This window comes from Siphateles boraxobius, unplaced genomic scaffold (assembly GCF_051911475.1).
Source record: "Siphateles boraxobius isolate OS27281-9 unplaced genomic scaffold, OSU_SipBor_1 66, whole genome shotgun sequence".
Classification (NCBI taxonomy): Eukaryota; Metazoa; Chordata; class Actinopteri; order Cypriniformes; family Leuciscidae; genus Siphateles; species Siphateles boraxobius.
This window is the reverse complement of record NW_027509193.1, coordinates 19,935,553-19,954,605: the sequence shown is the minus strand read 5'-3', so window position 1 is coordinate 19,954,605 and position 19,053 is coordinate 19,935,553. Positions and strand designations below refer to the sequence as shown.

The window sequence follows — 19,053 nt, the reverse complement described above, 5'->3', positions numbered from 1 at the left end:
TAAATTGTAAATTATCTTTTTCTGGGTTGTGCTGTTTCATTTTTCCCCTAAACAATTTCTACCAAGCTGAAAATGAACACAAAAGAAAAACATGAATAATCCTGTCTAAAATTATAAAATTAAGGTTTCTGTTTGTGACTGCAGTTCAAGGTACGTGCTGCAATAATCATGCCTTGAATCAGTTGATGGTATGTCATATTTGTTTTTCTTAAAATGTCCATTTCTATCCACAAAACTTGCCAGAAGTCATGGTTTAAGGGTTTTTTTTTTAAAAAAAAAATCTTCCAGGGTGCATGCCCCCGGACCCCACCACGCGCGGCTTGGTAACAACCTCGGGCACGTAACAGCACCGCTGCTGGAAAAATTTCTAGGGGAAACACTGGTATCACTGCAGTGTGTTATGAATCCTCAAAATGTAATGCACTTTTCACTGTACAAAATGCACTTTTTCTGGGCCTTCAAGCAGACGATTATCATAAAATATCGTAAATGAAAAAAAACAACACAGATATTGTGCAGTGCAATATAGCGTATTTATGTCTGCAGCAAAACTGACAAAAACAACAACAATAATAAAAAAGAACTTAGAATTAGCATGTAGCTTGTAGCCTACATCTGATTGAGCCATAAAACATCTGAAAATATGCATTCTATAATTTAAAACCTGTATGTAATTGCAAATTATCTAACAAACAACGTAAAATGTACATTACTGTGATGGAGAGTAAGTAAAAACACGGCGATGCACAATACACAATAGGAGCTTGCGCGGAATCATGAGGTCTTGATGTTGCGCACGCGCACTGAATGGGGAACAGGGGAACTGAACTCTCCGAAACACCTGTTTACTTTTTCTTCTGAGTTTTCCCTCTGCCGACCAGCACCATAGCAACCGTTTTGCTCCCCCATTGGTTAGCAGGTTGAAACGTCACGAAACTACAAGGATTCTAGGTTAAAGCCCATAGCAAAGTGAGGTCTGATGCGCTGATGATCACCCCTGGAGAACACCATTAGAGGATCGGGACACCCTTACAGTCTTTCACCCCTTAGCGAGAACGCACGTTGAGGGGCACAAGGGTGGAAGTGCGGATATTGGGACATAGCCTACTTCATATGTACACTTCAGGCAGCTCCATATACCACAATGCAACACGATTTTAAATGATTGTCATTTAAAAACACATGCATTCAATGCAAACACATTCTCAATTCAACTCCTCCCCCACAGTACAGTACATGGCTTCCTGTTTGCAGGTCCCTCCTATTAGAAAGCTCAAATGAGAAGGTAAGACAAAGAAAATCATTATTATTAAACAGAGCATCTTCCATTTCATTAATTTTTTGTTTACAAAAACACAGATAGGCTACAGAGAATAAGAAACATTAGTCAGACTGGAATGTGCACCTTCATGTGACCCCAATCCATGGAAAAACATCAATGAATAAACTTATATTGTACAAAACAGTGTTGTGTAGTTCTTTATAGTGTTTGAGACACAAATCATTCGATTTATCACACTAGTTTACAACAGCTCTGCATCACGTCTATTAAACCTGTTGCATGAACCTTTGGTCAGTGTGGGCTAAAACGATTTCCTCCTTAAAATGCTCATCTGAGAGTGGGGTGTGAACTGTTCCACTGCAACTATGCACACAACATGTACAGAATTTGAGTCTATTCTCAAGCCTCTTCCAGTTGCACAGTACTGCCCGTTTCATTTGATTCTGCTGAAAAGCTTGGATTCCTGTCAGCTTGTTTAAAGAAAAGACAAATCCTACATTTCTAATACATACATTAATATATACAGTATATACATATATATAGGTCATGTATATACAACAATACTGTATATTATTTTCCCATATATTTTAAATACTTTTAATAGAGGTACATTTTTCTATGCAAATAATGTTATGTGCTCTGCTGTTAGACATCCAGTGGTGGTACGAGGCCTATATCCTAAAAACAGATCCAATCATTAATTGTTCCCAGCATTCATATCATTGACCTGGGATAATGGTTAAGGTTGACGAAATAGGTTTAGGGCTGTTTAAGACTTTCACTCTCAATAGTTGTGATATCAGACTTCTCTTTATAATCCTACCATTCAGCATCTGCTCTGCTGGAAGAAGTTCAGGGCGATGCAAGTGGTGAGTAACATCAGGGCATTTGCCCTGCCTCTCTCTGATATCAGCTTTTTATGACAGGCTTTCAATACAACCGTTTTGTTGGTGTGGCTTAATGGTTACATTTTTTACTTACAAGTAGGCTGAATTGGACTGATAATACAGTTCTGTGGAACATAAAGGGTAGAATAGGCTGTATTCAGTGACCAGTGTAGTGTGTATATAGGCCTGCACACTTAACCACAAGTTTTAGAAACCCTAAATGTGTGAAAAATGTGCGGATGTCAAAGTGCAGCAGCACATTAATAGCACAAGCCCTAAAAGAGAAATTTGCATATTTGAAGAAAAATTGTTCTCGTTATAAATAACAATTATTTGCAAAAAAAATAAATACAAGTGCACAATGACTGGCATGTTGAAGTTCACGTCAGTGAGCAGAATGCTGAAAGCTGGAAGTGAAAACAAGCGTTACACATTTGGTGCAGGAGAGTATCATGTATTTCAGCTCTCAGTGGTTACTTACTGAGGATCATTTCTGAATAAACAATTATACTAAGCCATTTCTTCTGATTTACTTTCTCAGAAGCTGAAGTGTTAACAGTAAAAACGGAACTAGTGTCTGTGTGACTCATTTGGTCTTATTTAGACATGTAAAGAGCAGCAGAAAAAGATATCACACATATCAATCGATGAAAGAACTGAAATGCTGAGACCACTTCTTGATTTCACACTAGGTAAACACTTTTCAAATTTACACCATCAATTTATTCATTGTAATGGTACTTTACAATAAGGTTTCATTTGTTAGCATTAGTAAATGTATTACCTAACAAGAACTTACCTTGAGCAATACATATACAGTATTTGTTAATCGTTGTTAATGTTAGTGAATAAAAATACAACTGTTCATTATTAGTTCATGTTAACCAATGTAGTTAACTAATGTTAACTAATGAAACCTTATAGTCAGGTGTTACCATTATGATATTAAATTATATTTTGTGCTATTGAAAATTATTAAATTATAATTAATAATAGTTAAATGGGTTCCCATTTTGACTTCTCACCATACGTGAACTCTGTATCTGGGACATTGAGTGTGGTCAGACATAAAAAGCAAATTTTTTATTTAGGTTACCAAGGAAAATGTAAGATGCCACTAAACCACTTGTTTTATTCTTTACATAAAATCGTTGTGATAAATTCTAATAAAACAACTCACTATGTTTTCTCTTTGACAGCTGTGGTTTTAAATGATTACCTGTTTACTGGTAAGTGATCCTCTTAACATTGCAAAAGCTTTGATAAACATGACTAACTCTATTGTTGTTAAAGGAATAGTTCAATAGTTATTAAACATGTTCCAAACCTAAATTATTTCTTCTGTGAAATACAAAAGAAAAAAAATTTGAAGTCTGTGCTGGTTTCTTTTTTACATGCAATTGCAATGGAAGGGGACTTAAGTTTTCAAGCTTAAAAATGCAAAAATATCTTAATAGAAGTTCATACAACTTGTGTGCTGTGGTCCAAGTCTGAAACTATACAATACGTTTGTGTGTGAAATTTCAGTCATTATCCACTGATAGCTAATATTGACCTCCAGTGAGCTGTTAACTGCTGTCAGAACTTGAGAACTGGCTCAGTCAGATTCATGAATGAATCATTCAAACTGGTTTTGTGAATCAATCGATTTATTGACAAGATCAGACTCAAAAGACATATCATTCACATGAACTCTCATGAAACCTTTTTCAAATGCCTTCAGAAGACTTGGAATATGGTGCGCAAGACATATTGGCTTTAATGATACCTTTGGTGCTTGACAGCCTGTCTTCATTTACTTCTTAATTTTTCACAATTGCCAGGACATTTTTATTTTTGTGTTCCACAGTAAGTTTGAAATGAAATTATGATTATGTGAATGATGACAGAATGTTCATTTTGAATTAACCGTCCCTTTAAAGCAAACAGCAGCAGTTTTATTTGAGGATCACTTACAAAAATAAAGACTGTCTTCTTTATTTTTACACGTGAGTTGAAAATCTCCTTTGATTTTCAGGAGGTCAAGACATCAAACTGGTCAATGGTTTAGACGGCTGCTCTGGGACAGTTGAGGTCTTGAATAAGGGCCAGTGGGGAACAGTGTGTGATGACTCCTGGGACATTACTGATGCTGTTGTGGTGTGCAGACAGCTGGGATGTGGAAGAGCTATTAGTGCACACGGTCAGGCTCTTTTTGGGGAAGGGACGGGCCAATTCGGGATGAGATTTGTCAATTGTTTGGGCAACGAGTCATTCATCTCAAATTGCTCTCACAAGAATGGACCTGATTGTGATCACAGTAAAGATGCTGGAGTCGTGTGTTCAGGTATGAGAATTTCAGTTCTACCTTGATCAAAGTGTTAATTTGCAAGTATGCTTATAACAGCACTGGGATTTTCACTGTTTGTATCACTCTGCTTGTCTGTTTGCATGTTTAAATTTGTGCGATCAACTTGAACACGTGTGAAATCAGCTGCAATTTTTGTGCCATCACACTAAACTCCCATTATTATTGAAATGTCTGATTTCACAGTCACAATTTCCGATCATCATGAATCATTCCTTCAACAAATTTGTTCAAAAACACTGATTCATACAGCAGAAACTTAATAGTAAGCTGCTAATGTACTAAAATCTCTTTTCCAGCTTCTTCCGTTGTTATTATTGGTGCTGTGGTAACAGCTGTACTGCTCATTTCGTCTGCACTGCTGATTATCTTCCTGGTAAAGAGGAGGAAAAAACAAAAGAAAATCCAAATATCCCACTGTTCAAAAGGTGAGAAAGATTTACATGATGTCCTTTACCTTTATTTTGGGAGCCTGCAAATATTATAATACCTTGTTCTTTGTATCCCAAGATGCAGTTAATATGCAAGATGTGCTCCATGGAGACCAAAATGAAGAGAATGATGAAGGTGACTATGAGATTGTAGATATGGATGATGAAGATCATGAAGATGTCAACTCTGACTCTGAACAAGACTATGTAAATGTAGATCAGGATGACTCTGAACAGGACTATGTCAATGTAGAAACGGACGATTCAGAACAGGACTATGTCAATATTACAGAACAGAGAAGTATGCTGGAAAATAACTACGAAGACTTATAGTAATGAAAGGTATCACTGATTTTACATTTTCCACACAAAAAAGGGACACAGGAGCTATACTTACTTATTTACACTTCTGAATGACAACAGCACTGAACACCTTTCAACATTCCTGATGAAAAATGGAGCCAGAAGTCGCCACAAAAGAAACAAACACAGTTATCAGAGAATTAATTCATTATATCTTACAAACAATGTCCCAGTATTAATTATTCTTTGTAAACAAAGGGAACAATGACTCAGTGGACATTATTAACCACTAATATTAAATATTTAAATTGTAACCTTAATATTAAAATACTGCAGACTTGTCTTTAGCCATATTTGTTATTTGTGATTTACAGAGAATTACAAATATCTGGAATTGTGTGTGTGCAGATTCGCTATTCCTAGCAAAGCATCTGTTTTACTGAAAATGGTGCCTCTAGCAATTTAGCAATTGTGAATGGAGCAAACAACAAGTCTAAGAAATTTGTTAATAAATTATATAAAGTTTTTTGACAGCTTCTCATGATGTGTTCTCTTAAGAAGCAACCAATAAGGAACCTCAGTATACTGTAGCTGTATCCATTTAGTGGACACATTTACCAAACTTCCGCTCTGCTGTGTGTCTTCCTCCCTCAATTGTTGCTTGTGTGTCAGACACCCGCTAATGAGTTACTGTAACTGTGTGCTGTCTGGCTTCTGCATGATGCCCACTGGTTAAATAAATAATTCATTTTAATTCAAATACAGTTTAAATTGTCTAATGCTTGTACTCTGCACCACGACCATTTAGGTTATATGTACAAGGTAATGCTGAACATGCTGACACCATGTTTCACACTGTGCACTTCCTCTAATTCGCTTCACAGCTTTATCAGTGTTAACTTGTTTTTCTGAGAACAGAGCTATTCTCTGGATCCTGCAAAATCACAGTGATTTGGATATCCCACTGAATGCTATTGAACTCGGAGTACTGCATATATGACATGGTTCCCCGGAGCAATTCTCACATGTAGCCTGAACAGGCCATTTAACATTTTGCATAAAACTTTGGCTTTATTGCATTTGCTGTCACTGAAAAACCATGCATTTCGCCACCCTCATGTAGTTACAGCTTCTACCAGCAGGGGTTTCATGCTAACCAATCAATTCCTGACCCTCAGATGAAATCAGCAAGAGTCAGATGATTGTTTAAAAAGCCAAATATTACTCACAGTTTTGTGCTCTGATCATATCACAAAGGGTGCTTTTATACAGATTGTTTAATGGATATTATTCCACAGTTTAGTAGAATAAGACTTATTAACTGTTAAATAATATATTTATTCTACTGAACTGTGGAATAATATCCATTAAACAGTCTATATAAAAGCACATTTTGTGATATATATATATATATATATATATATATATATATATATATATGATAATGTAAGTTCTATTGACAGCTGTATCAACACAGTTGATCACAGTTTATCAACACAAAATATTATCAGTTAAAAAATGTGATAAACACTGTTTTATTCACACACACTCAAACATGATAAAACTATGTGCGGTGTAATTTGCTTAGTTTAGGGGTACAATCTTCAGTTCAGTGAAAAACAGGACAGATCTTGACAGAGATTGACGAGGCTCATAATAACTGTAAATGTAACTCATAATAATAATAATAACTTGAGATCTCATCAGCCAGGAAGTTACCTCTTAAATTCATATAGGAATGCTTTGGCATCTTTGTAATTACTATTTTGCATGGCTTTAAAACGAGATAATAATCTGATTAACAGCTTTATAATAGTGAATGTTGAATGAGTTCAAGGTAATTTTACAGGTACTGCTCAGCTTGTCATGTCATTGTGAATATTTGTTTGGAATGCAATTCTTGTCTTAAAAGAAAATTGGCGAATAGACATTTTCGGAAAAGGCTTGGTTAAAAAAAGCAATCTTAAGGAGAAGTGACTACAGTTTTGGTTTTGTTTGTCTTGAAAGAAGCAGAGACATACACATCTTAAGTGCTTTTTGAAACAACACAGGATGCCAAGACCTCTCCTCACTTTGATATTGGGTAAATTAAATTTTTACCATATTAATATAAACATATTCAAATTCAAATTATTATTCAAATTAAACAGTTTTATTCAAGTTTATTAACTTTGTAAGATGTATCTTTCCTACACATGTGGATGAAGTATGTTTATCAGTGCCTTTACCACTTATTCTTTCTGAAACTAAACTAAAACTAATGGCTTATGCACTTTAAAAAAATATTTTGAAGTTGTAAATAAAACAAAGATTAAGGGAGTATGTTTTACCAAAAAAAAAAAATTTCAGTCTTTGTGTACTTTAAATTTTCATGTTTGAGTTAACTTGCCGTTTCTTTGTAATTATTTTTTTGATTACATACATTTGATTGATCGATTTTAAAATTCACCATAACTGACTGCTCATGAAAATAACCTGTTCAATTACCTAAAATGATATAACGGGGCTCAGGCAGAAATATACATTTCTTTTATTTGTATATGATTGCAGTTATTATTTTAACACACCAGAGCTTTTTTTAAGGATCCATTAAAGGGATCATTAAGAGGAAGAACTACATCTGGCCACAGAGTCATGATGGCCCTTTCCTGCCAGTCACAGCAGTTCTGCTATGGCACACATAGAACTAATTCAGCGTTTACTGTATATTTGCATAGACAAAATTCTAATTTATCAGTTGATATGCAACAAAAAAAATTTTTTAATTAAATATGTTTTATTTAAATTATTATCCAGCATTATATAGGGGTGAATTTAGGTTAATTGGGACACTTTTAGCAATTGACATGACTGGGAAAATGTGTCCTAATTAACCTAAATTTGCCCATCAATCATACAATTCTGTTGTAAGTCTACAATGTTTTTAAATGTCGATGTTTTTCATCTCAACAGCCAGTGCTCTAATTTATGTAGCTGGTAAGTAACAGACTATTGGTCACTTTTTAAAAATTCAGATCTCAATTACATCACCTGAGACATGACTGTTTTAGCTAGTCTGCAAGTCTAGCATGTTAAAAGATGTTTGTACCATAATGGATTTTTTAGGCGGATTTAGTATCAGGCTTGTGAATGGTAATAATGACTGCTCTGGGAGAGTTGAGATCCTTCATGATGGCCAGTGGGGAACAGTGTGCGATGATTCCTGGGACGTTAAAGATGCTGCTGTGGTGTGCAGACAGTTGGGATGTGGAGAAGCTGATAGTGCACCGTCCCAGGCTCATTTTGGCCAGGGAAGTGATCCGATCTGGTTGGACGATGTGGAATGTTCAGGAAGTGAATCATCCCTCACACAGTGCTCACACCGTACTATTGGAAAACATGACTGCAGTCATCAAGAAGATGCAGGTGTCGTCTGCTTACTGGGTAAAAGTATATATGTTTTCCCCAGATCTAAAATGGCATTGTATATTTGCGGTTTTGCTTGTGATGTAAAAAGTACCCAAGTAATTAAAAACAACATAAGCTTATAGTGTTTGGCCCCAAATAATAACTGTATAAAAAAAAATATGCAAAGAGGCTATGCACGTTTGGTGCTTGGCTCAAAACAATGCCAAACGCATTCAGTATATAAATACTTACAACATATTTTTTAATCATGTTGTACTTGTGCTACCAGACATAAGATTGGTCAGTGGGTCTGATTCATGCTGTGGAAGAGTGGAGATCCAGTATAAGGGCCAGTGGGGAACCGTGTGTGATGACTCCTGGGACATGAATGACGCTGCTGTGGTGTGCAGACAGTTACAGTGCGGCTCAGCCATCAGTGCACCTCCAAGTGCCGCCTTTCGTCAAGGCCAAGGATCGATCTGGCTGGATAATGTTGGATGTTCGGGAGGTGAAAGAAACCTCATAAAATGTTCACACAGAGGACTAGGAATACACAGCTGTAATCATGGTGAAGATGCTGGTGTTGTTTGTTCAGGAGGTAAGTCAAATCTTTTGCATTGTCAAGTTTTCCAGAATTTAGTTTCAGCTTTGCCTAAACTTGAGAGATGGCATTCAGACTATGAAGGATGCAAGAGGACAACTCATTGAGCTTTACTGTTTTTTTATTTACTTCTGTTTGCAGAGGTATTGGCAGAAGCAATAGTAGAAGCAGTCGCTTATAGGTTGATAATATTTAAAAGATAGATTGAAACAAAACAAATATACATTAATATAAATAAAGATATTATTTTAACTAAAATTTAACATCTCATTCACCATATTAACTAGATTATAATCAACTAAATCAAATGCCTTGACAATAAATTATAAATGGTAACCAACTTTTAACACACCTTTCAAACTCAAATAATTGGTCAACACAATTCTTACAAATCTTAACATCAATCATTCAGTACTGTAACAAATTCCATCAAATAAGCTGAAACACAATACTGACATTTTACAACTTCAAAGTTGATATTTTACATCAACATAATTTAAATTAATGTTCATACCAGTTGCGTCTTCAAGTTTGAATTTGAGCTGAATGTGTGTAAGTCTTTGTAAGTCAATCAGGAAATCTTCCCCAAACTTTTTTTTAAGCTTTATTGTCAACAACAAGTAGCATGTACAGTGCCATATCTCATATAACAAAAGATAATTCACATGCCTCAACAACAAGGTCCCCAAATAACTTTTTCAACTGCATTTGCTTCTTCTTCTTCTTTGGGTTTATGCAGCTTGCATCCTTGACGTTGCTTTACTGCCATCTTCTGGTTCTAGTAATTTCCAATATACTTTAGTCATCATATTCTTGTCATTAGTCCCGTTTTAGACAGAAAACAAATTCAATATTTCATTCCTTGTTCACTCCTGCAGTCCATTATACTCTTTACTCCATGTCCTATTATTCCTATTTTTTTTCCATGTGCTTTTATCATATCTATCCTCTGTAATTCATATTTTGAACAATTAATAAGCACATGTTCTGCAGTCTCAGGTATTTGGCACTGATCACAAAACCCAGTTGGATGTTTCCCCGTTATAAGGAGTGCTTTTTAATTTATTATGCTCTATTCTTAATCTGGTTACCATAGTTTCTTTTCTCCCGTTTCCTCTCTTATTTCCCACAGTGCCAACTCTTTTTTTTAAATTGAGTATAAATGTCTTCCTTTTAATTCTTGGTCCCACCTTTGTTGCCATTTTTTAGTAATTTCTCCCCACACTATACTCCTTCCTTCGGATCTTGAAAGCCTGATGACTGCTTCTTCACTCTCTACTTTTTGCAGTGCTTTCTTAACTATTTTGTCCACTTTTATTTCCTATAATTACCCACATAAATATAACATCATCACCTTTATTCTTTATTTTTGAATAGATATAGCCATAATATCATTTAAAAAAAACTCCTGATGATTCTTAACCATACCGGTCTTGAGACTCTGCAGTACAGAGAAGAGGCGCTGCAAATTAAAGTTTTGTTTAACTTAGTGAATTCTATCCATTCATAGCAAACAGCTCAACAGCATGTACACTTAAGTGATCTGATATTCTCCTGCTCATCTCACTCTTTAAAATTAATGTATTTTTGGTTCACATGTCTATAAAATTCACCTGCATATGATCTCAGAGGTGCACCACTATATTGTTCCCCGCTGGAAACACAATGTATCAGGTTCCAGCTCAGCCACCACACTGCACTTTACATGGAGGAGCTTAAAGTGAATACTCATTTTTTCACATTAAGAAATCGCAGAAATCACATTAAGCTTCATGTATTTCATCACATCTTAACAAGTAATTTTAAATGTATATTTCTTTCACAGGTGACCTGGAGAAGCCCACTCTTTCCCTGATCTCCACACATGCAGTTCTTTCTCCTGGAGAAAACATTCAGTTCAGATGCACAACACCCAAATCAAGATGCAATGTTAATGCTGAATTCCACCTCTTCATGAATGGATCATCTGTGTCCTCCGAGAAACATGTATCTACTGCGACTTTCAACCTTGTTAATGTAGGCGTCTCTCATCAGGGCATCTATAGCTGTAATTACTCCTATCAAAACACCATTATAAAGTCGCCTCGGAGTAACACTGTTCAAATCACTGTAGGTGAGTGTTTAATCTAGTCTCGTTGCCTACATATAAATGCATTAGTTGCATGAAAGTAAATAATTATGTATTGATGTCTTTTTTTCACTTTATTCTGCTGATATGTAAAATGTGTGTGAATTACATGTTGATCCCAAACAAGATTGAATTCAATTATTGAAGCAATTTTTATTTAAATCCATTTGAATTTAATGCTTGAGGCTCTGTAACCATAAAACTGTATTCTTTTTGTTTTCTAGTGCACTTGCAGCAGCCCAGCTTTCCCCACATTGCTCCTGATGGGCGGTTTGACGTGGGGCCTCAGGGGCCAGTGATCACCTGGGGCCACAGTTTCACTATCATCTGTTCCACTGAATCTCAGTATCCTGAAGGCTTCTTCTACCTGTTTAGGGAATCAAATATGAGCAGGAGTCAGTCAGCTGTCAATCTCTCTGCCTCCTTCTCCTTTCCTGAGGCAGATTATTCCCATGAAGGAAACTACAGCTGTGTTTATGAAGTCAGTTTGTCCTCACGCACCTTCCGCTCGTCTGCCTCTGAACTGCTGGTCATCACTATCAAAGGTATTAATGTGCAAGAGCCTAAAAACAATCTGGACTGCTGGTACTGAAAGTTTAACTCAAAACTGTGTCTGTCTCAGCCTCCCTGCTTCCTGTCATTTATGCTGCGGTGTCAGCTGTGCTGCTCTTACTGTCTGTCCTCCTAATCATCCTCCTGGTCAAGAGAAGACAAAAGCAGAGGAATAAGGAAACTCATTTTAAGTGCTCTTTTAAAAGAGGTAGCATTTCATTAAAACATCTTGCTGTTTCCATTGACACTGCTTTTAATTACCAATTCATTTAATAATTATGTCTCTTCATCTCTATGCAATGTCTCTAGGTCAAGTTAATATGTATGCAGGTACATCCTATGACAAAAAAAATGAAGATGATGATGAGAATGATTATGAAAATGTTCAACTTAATGATAAAAACATGGATCATGATGACTCTGAAGAGGACTATGTCAATGTGGACACGGATGACTCTGAGAAGGACTATGTCGATATGAATGTTACAGAGAATAAAAGTGTGGGAGGCAAATCTAATGATAACATCTATGAAATCTATGAATAGAACTTCTGAGTGAACCTAAAATGGTTTACCATTATATATAATTAATGAGGCTCCAAACAGATGAAATATGGCAGCCAAGTCCAGTTGACAGTGAATGACATAAAGTGAATGTTTGTTTGGTCCCACTGACTTTTTACTAGTGAGTATTGTTTTCAGATAATGCAATAAAGAGTGGGTGTTGTACTACTAGTGGGACTCGTAGGAGTTTGAATGCTCTTTCATTTTCAGTTTTGTTGCCAGTTTTCAGTCTTCGTAGTTCATGAAGTTGCAGTTTTAAATTTAGCTGTGTGTCTTGCATGTTGTAAATTAATTTAATAAAGATTGTTACCTGGCTTTCTTTAAACCCTTTGAAAAAGATTAAATAATTTGAAAATAGTTCAAATGCATTACTACTTTTTTAACTATAATTTTATTTTTTTCTTCTTTTTTTTACTCCCCTAAATCTTTGGGGTGGGAAATATTCCTTTAACAAAAAAGAACAATTACTTAAAAAGAGAAGTTTAGTAATAATATAATGGGAAATTATACTAAATGAAGAGAGTACTTTTTGTATTATTTTTACTAGCATATACTTTATTACGGCTCTCTGTCTGAAATACTCTCTTGATTCAAAGCGGAAGTTGTAACCGAGTCCAACCAGTCCGACCAAAGGTTCGACCGCGACAGACAGCCTGTGATTGGTTAACATTTTAGCGATCTATGATTGGTTAACATTGTAGTCGCCTGTGATTGGTTTACATTTTAGTGCCCCCAGAGATAGGTTAACTGTTGGGTTTGGTGACTGACTAGTCACTCAGGTCTGCTCCTGCTGTCGTCAGTTTGAAGTTAAAACTTTCCTCAATTTCACACAAATTCGCTCGCTCCGCAGAATCAACGATGACAAGTCAAGTCAAGAGCGATGAATGCGGTAACGTTAAGGTTTCTATCTAGTTAAAAAATAACTTCAATATGTGAAACTTACACAGTGAATATTGTTTATAAGGTTTCATTTCCTTATCCCAACACCTGAAGTAGGTAGTGTCTAAGCGTTGAATCACAGTTGGATCATACACATAAAATAGGATTTTCAACAGGACTAATATCGCTGAATAGCGACCCTGAATTCATACTTATACCGTTTAAACCCCAGTGCTTACAAATGTTTCTTCTTTGTTGTTGTTGTTAGGAGCTGTGGAGAAGGACAGCGCTTCAGCAGGACTCACAGGTAGAACTGAATCTAGTTTATAACTCGAGTAGCACAATTGGGGGAAAGAGAAGAATCTGTAACTTTATAGAGTAAATACAGCATTTGCTTATGTTAACTCTGCTATGCTTGACAACCTGCTTGTAAAGCCATTGAAATCTAGCCTGACCAGATGCTAAATACACAATACAGGAAGCATGACCTCAGTGTATGTTCACTGAACTTTAGATCTTCATTCTACAGTACGACCATTAGAACACAGTTAGTCCAATATCTTTGTCTGGGTGGTTTAAATCTTTGTGGCATGAATACATCCTCTGAACATTTTCATATGATTGCTTTGCAAATCAAATTAGTTTTTGTGTTGATTTTGATTTTGTCTTTTATTTCAGTCAGACAGAACATAACAGAGACCGATGGCTTTAATCAAAGGTAACACCTTAAATAAAGATACATTGTAACCATGTAGAAATTGTACAGTTGAAGCAACTCTCATTTATTTCTATTTTTCATTTTAAATGTATATCATTTTGTATATCATTTGTCAGTGTAAATAGTCTGGATCCTAACGAGGCGTATAAGATGAATCACAAGAAGCGAGGAATGGCTCTGATCTTTAACCATGAACGTTTCTACTGGCAGCTCATGTTGGGTAACCGTTCTGGCACAGAAGCAGACAGGCAGAACCTTGTTAGAAGGTATTTGGCAAAACAAGATATGTTGATTGATGAAGAAAGTAATTATCTTGTCTTGGATTAAAGTAACTGAACAATGATTAACATTCTTAGTCCATTTTCTTTCATATCTGTCAGATTTCAAGAGCTGGGTTTTGAAGTGAAGTCTTACAGTGATTATAAACGGGATGAAGTTTTAGACAAAATCAAAGAAGGTACCACAATATTTTCTCTTTCAAACATGTTTTGAGAAATGCAAGCCAAACTTAAATATTCCTGGTTCAATACAGAGGCTAATCGGCAGCATCTTTGGCATTCCGTTGATTAAAGATGGTTGACAATATTTACACTTTACTACTTAAATTCACTTTTTAAATTATATATTTAGAATTATTTTAAAATATTTATAATGAATTTTATTGTAGTAGTATAATCTAATTCATAGTCTAATTAAGCAAAATTAAAACAAATATTGAATATCAGTAGTAAGACACAAACAATTATTATAAGCTGTAAAAAGAAAAAAATCAATACTGGTCGAGCTCTACTCTTTCAATAGCCATAGTTATTGCTGACTATTAGTTGCTATAATCGCTCAACCTGGTCATTCATGTAAGTTCATCAAATTTTTTATAACCCGGGCCGAGGTTTTTCCTGTGATAATCGGCAGTATGTCACTGCATGCTCCGAATGGAGTTTAGGTTCTATTTATTTCCCTTTGATTTCAGCTGCTGCTGCTAACCATGCGGATGCAGACTGTTTCGTTTGCGTCTTTTTAAGTCACGGGGAAAATGGCCACATCTATGCCTATGATGATAAGATTGAAATTCAAGAAATCACTGATTTGTTCAAGGGAGATATTTGCCAAAGCCTTGTAGGGAAACCCAAGATCTTCATCTTGCAGGTAATTTAGCCTGTATCCACAAAATGTACTTTGCAATGTATTTACAGTAATGCAGTATCAATCCAGATCTAATGCCTCATGTAAACTTCTTTCAACACAAGGCTTGTCGTGGTGACAAGCATGATGATCCTGTGACACCAATGGATGTGGTGGACAGTCAAGCGGTCAATAACGTGGTGGTAGATGCGGGGGTGCTCTACACCCTTCCAGCAGGAGCAGACTTTCTTATGTGTTATTCAGTGGCTGAGGGTCAGTGTGAAGATTTGTGTTCTTTTATGTACTGGCTTTGATGCAGTTTACATCCTTGATTTCACAGTAGTGACACTTTAAACAGTCATTGACATTGTGTCCGTGTTTTTTTCCAGGATATTACTCTCACCGTGAGACTGTAAATGGCTCGTGGTACATCCAGGATCTGTGTGAAATCCTGAGGCGTTATGGTTCCACACTGGAGTTCACTGAGATCCTGACGCTTGTCAACAGGAAAGTTTCCTTGCGCAGTGTTGAAAACTGCAGAGATCGCTCGGCTATAGGCAAAAAACAAGTGCCTTGTTTTGCTTCCATGCTCACTAAGAAGCTGTTTTTCAGGCCTAAGAAGGAGTTTTAGTGTTTGGGCCTATTGCAGTTACAAAATCAGGGATTACATTATTTTAATTGGCTTTATTTTGTGCTCCTATATACACCATTTTCAAAATGGGAATTTATGCAGGTTTCCCTATTTTAGCCTTGAGGTTTGATAGTTGGTCTTACAAAGTGCAAATAATAGCTTTTAGTTTATTTTTAACTCATTAGTACCAGAATGTCTCAGTAGCAATGCAAAGCTTTTTTTGAATTGCCTGCAGGCTTTAGTAAGGCCATTCCCAGTTATTTGTGGTAAAGAAAGCTCTGTGCTCTTGCAAAAAGATAAAATAGTCATTTAAATTAAATATTTTACACATTTGTATCAAACCTGTTCACTACATTCATTCATGATCTTACTTTAATAGAACATTCCAAGTACAACAACATGATAATCTCTTCCATCTGTTATTTTAGTCTGAAAGGGGAAACAAGACACTCCAGTTATACAGCTGAAAAAAAATCTTAGAACACATTCCTACTTACCAACCAGCTTTGCGTTACAAAATACTTTAACAATGATGAGATAATAGATTTAAATGGGGGATTATGCTTTGTTGTTACCACTGTTGTGTCTCAAATGTTGAAAAGATGGACTTTAGAGGTCCGGCCACAAAGATACACTACACTATTTGATGTGTCTGTCTTATAACATGTTGCCGTTTGAGGTGGAGTTTTGTCACATGTGGCACTTGTTTCGTAAAGAATTAAAGCAATTTTATATAAATGGAGCAGTTCTAATAGGATCCTCACACCGTTGGTTCTCCTGTCATAATGACATGAACTGAATATCTTTATTCATTCTTTGCTCAGTTCTGTAAACATGGGATGGAATTTATACTTTTAATGTCTGAACAAGCTTTTCATTTTTAATCATGTCCTCTTTGTAAAGACATTTGTTTGGTATGAGATCTTCAATTTCCTAGTGATGTGACTGTTTTCTGAGCTGATGTCACATGTATTAGTGGGGCATTGGGTGTTCTGCAACAATGTATAATAATTTTGAGTATGTGAGCAATCTTAATTGCATATGATTCATTTGCTGTATGTTCAGGTGCAGGTTTTCCCCAACTGTTGAATTGAACATTGTTTTAAGCTTTTGCTTGAAACAGGGATTGGGATTTTTTTCAAGAAATGAATAAAGATCACAAGGGATAAATAATGTACTGTTTATTCTAATAGGGGTTCAACTGATTCAAAGTTTAGGAACTCGAGTCTTAGGACATTTTTATTCTTTGCTAATGATCATTGTCTTGATAATGTTGTTTTTTACCATATCTTTGACTGCATGCAATTCTATAAAAATAAATGGGAATATAGAATTAAATGGGAATTATAGTTGTTGTTTTTAACTCTGTGATTCTTACATGCTTTAGCTGAAATGTTGAAAAGATTGACTTTTAGAGATCCTGCCACAAAGACACACTACACTTCTTTAGTGTATCAAATATAATGGTTACAGTCTTTTGACCTGTTGCCTTATTGTCTTGAGTTTTGCTACATGTGGCACTTGTTTCATAAGAATAAAAGTAATTATACTACGAGACTGTTGCAATCTTGATTCTGATTGGATGACAAACATTCTAAGGTGTGCAGTTATTTTCAAGAACAGCTAAAGAAATTCCAGGCAGGTCTTGACCGCATTACAGTTCCATATCACTACGCCAAGTGATTTCAGTTTTTCAAAGCGCATGTTTAACAATGGAAAAGTAGTGCAAGTGTTCTTTGCGATAGCCCCTGGGTCTCTGTTATTAAAATGTCATTTTGAAATTAGCAACAGTGGCTTGGGATGAGATGCGTATGAATGTAGTACTACAAACAATAGTGTTTTAAGGTAAAAAACCTGACAGATGTCTTGAAATAAAACAATGTCTTGAGGTTTGGTAAGCATAGTAAAAGCATAATAATTGACTCCGGCTGTTACCTCAGGTGTGCATCATTTTCAAAAAGCAAATTTAAGCAGGTTTGCATATTTTAGCCTTGAGGTTTGACAGTTTGTCTTACAAAGTGGCAAATAGTAGCTTTTAGTTTCAGTTTCATTTTTAACTCATTAGTACCAGCCATTTTAACTCAATGTATCAATAGCAATTGTTGTGGAAATTTTAATCTTTACTGATTAATAATAGACAACGCATTGAAATGCCATGTGGGTTTCTGACCTGCATTCTTGAGTACGAGAACAGAGAACCTTGATTTCTATTATTATGTTTACTCAGCTGTGAGGGCATGAGTAAAGACAATCAGAAGATGGTTGGGCCTCTGTTTTCAGAGGTTGTGAAAACCCCTGCGGTTAGGAGATCTAAAGGGTAGCCATAAAAAGTTCCTTTTGTTCCTCTTGTCTAAATAAAAAATTTACAAAAGATAGCTTTGAAGAGTAACACTGTAAGACTGCTAGCCAAAATCTTCTTCCTGGTCTTCACTCACCCCTGCAGCTGGACTGTGTGGGCGACTGGGTCCTATTCTTGCAAGAATAAATACTTTTAAAAAATACAATTCGGATCAGAATGTCTCTTACGTGGTGATGCTGTTTGTTTAATTATTGTTTTTGCCACAACACAAGCTTTTTTTTTTAATTGCCTGCAGGCTTTAGTAAGGCCATTCCCAGTTATTTGTGGTAAAGAAAGCTCTGTGCTCTCGCAAAAATAATATAATTTAGAGGAGACCTATGAAAAATTAAATGTTTTGCACATATTTATATCAAACCTGTTCACTACATTCAAACATGATCTGACATTAATAGAACTAAATAGAGGCGTGATCTCTCCAATCTGTTATTTTAGTCTGATTAGGGGAACAAAACAAGACACTCCAGTTATACAGCTGAAAAAAACCACATTCCTACTTACCAACCAGCTTTGCGTTACAAAATACTTAAATGGGGGATTATGCTTTATTGTTACCACTGTTGTGTCTGAAATGTTGAAAAGATTGACTTTTAGAGGTCCGGCCACAAAGATACACTACACTATTTGATGTGTCTGTCTTATAACATGTTGCCGTTTGAGGTTGAGTTTTGTCACATGTGGCACTTGTTTCGTAAAGAATTAAAGCAATTTTATATAAATGGAGCAGTTCTAATAGGATCCTCACACCGTTGGTTCTCCTGTCATAATGACATGAACTGAATATCTTTATTCATTCTTTGCTCAGTTCTGTAAACATGGGATGGAGTTTATACTTTTAATGTCTGAACAAGCTTTTGATTTTTAAT

The 19,053-nt window shown here is 35.8% G+C and overlaps 2 protein-coding genes across 3 annotated transcripts; both read left to right on the top strand.

The window, feature by feature from the left end:
* The first annotated feature begins 2,754 nt into the window (after positions 1 to 2,754).
* LOC143721931 (scavenger receptor cysteine-rich domain-containing protein DMBT1-like) lies at positions 2,755 to 12,836 on the top strand. 2 transcript variants are annotated; one of them, XM_077212879.1, is made up of 9 exons: positions 2,755 to 2,861; positions 3,369 to 3,398; positions 4,187 to 4,489; positions 8,356 to 8,673; positions 8,927 to 9,235; positions 11,064 to 11,351; positions 11,591 to 11,911; positions 11,989 to 12,126; positions 12,228 to 12,597. In XM_077212879.1, the coding sequence occupies exons 1-9, from the start codon at positions 2,831 to 2,833 to the stop codon at positions 12,461 to 12,463; spliced, it is 1,974 nt and encodes a 657-aa protein (XP_077068994.1). In that variant the 5' UTR covers positions 2,755 to 2,830; the 3' UTR covers positions 12,464 to 12,597. The 2 variants fall into 2 exon arrangements, with proteins under 2 accessions (XP_077068994.1, XP_077068993.1); XM_077212878.1 differs by lacking the exons at positions 2,755 to 2,861; positions 3,369 to 3,398; positions 4,187 to 4,489 and adding exons at positions 7,213 to 7,333; positions 8,203 to 8,226 and having other exon boundaries at positions 12,228 to 12,836.
* A 370-nt stretch (positions 12,837 to 13,206) lies between these two features.
* LOC143721894 (caspase-6-like) lies at positions 13,207 to 17,386 on the top strand. The gene is made up of 8 exons (XM_077212800.1): positions 13,207 to 13,370; positions 13,629 to 13,667; positions 14,039 to 14,078; positions 14,195 to 14,344; positions 14,459 to 14,535; positions 15,049 to 15,224; positions 15,326 to 15,473; positions 15,590 to 17,386. The coding sequence occupies exons 1-8, from the start codon at positions 13,340 to 13,342 to the stop codon at positions 15,829 to 15,831; spliced, it is 903 nt and encodes a 300-aa protein (XP_077068915.1). The 5' UTR covers positions 13,207 to 13,339; the 3' UTR covers positions 15,832 to 17,386.
* Positions 17,387 to 19,053: the final 1,667 nt, after the last annotated feature.

Excerpts from the sequence above, each read along its gene's own strand:
- LOC143721894 (XM_077212800.1), top strand. The coding sequence starts at position 13,340 with ATGACAAGTCAAGTCAAGAGCGATGAATGCG. Across the intron at positions 13,668-14,038 it reads CGCTTCAGCAGGACTCACAG|TCAGACAGAACATAACAGAG; the intron begins GTAGAACTGAAT and ends CTTTTATTTCAG. Across the intron at positions 14,345-14,458 it reads AGGCAGAACCTTGTTAGAAG|ATTTCAAGAGCTGGGTTTTG; the intron begins GTATTTGGCAAA and ends CATATCTGTCAG.
- LOC143721931 (XM_077212879.1), top strand. The coding sequence starts at position 2,831 with ATGCTGAGACCACTTCTTGATTTCACACTAG. Across the intron at positions 4,490-8,355 it reads TAAAGATGCTGGAGTCGTGT|GCGGATTTAGTATCAGGCTT; the intron begins GTTCAGGTATGA and ends TGGATTTTTTAG. Across the intron at positions 9,236-11,063 it reads TGGTGTTGTTTGTTCAGGAG|GTGACCTGGAGAAGCCCACT; the intron begins GTAAGTCAAATC and ends TTTCTTTCACAG.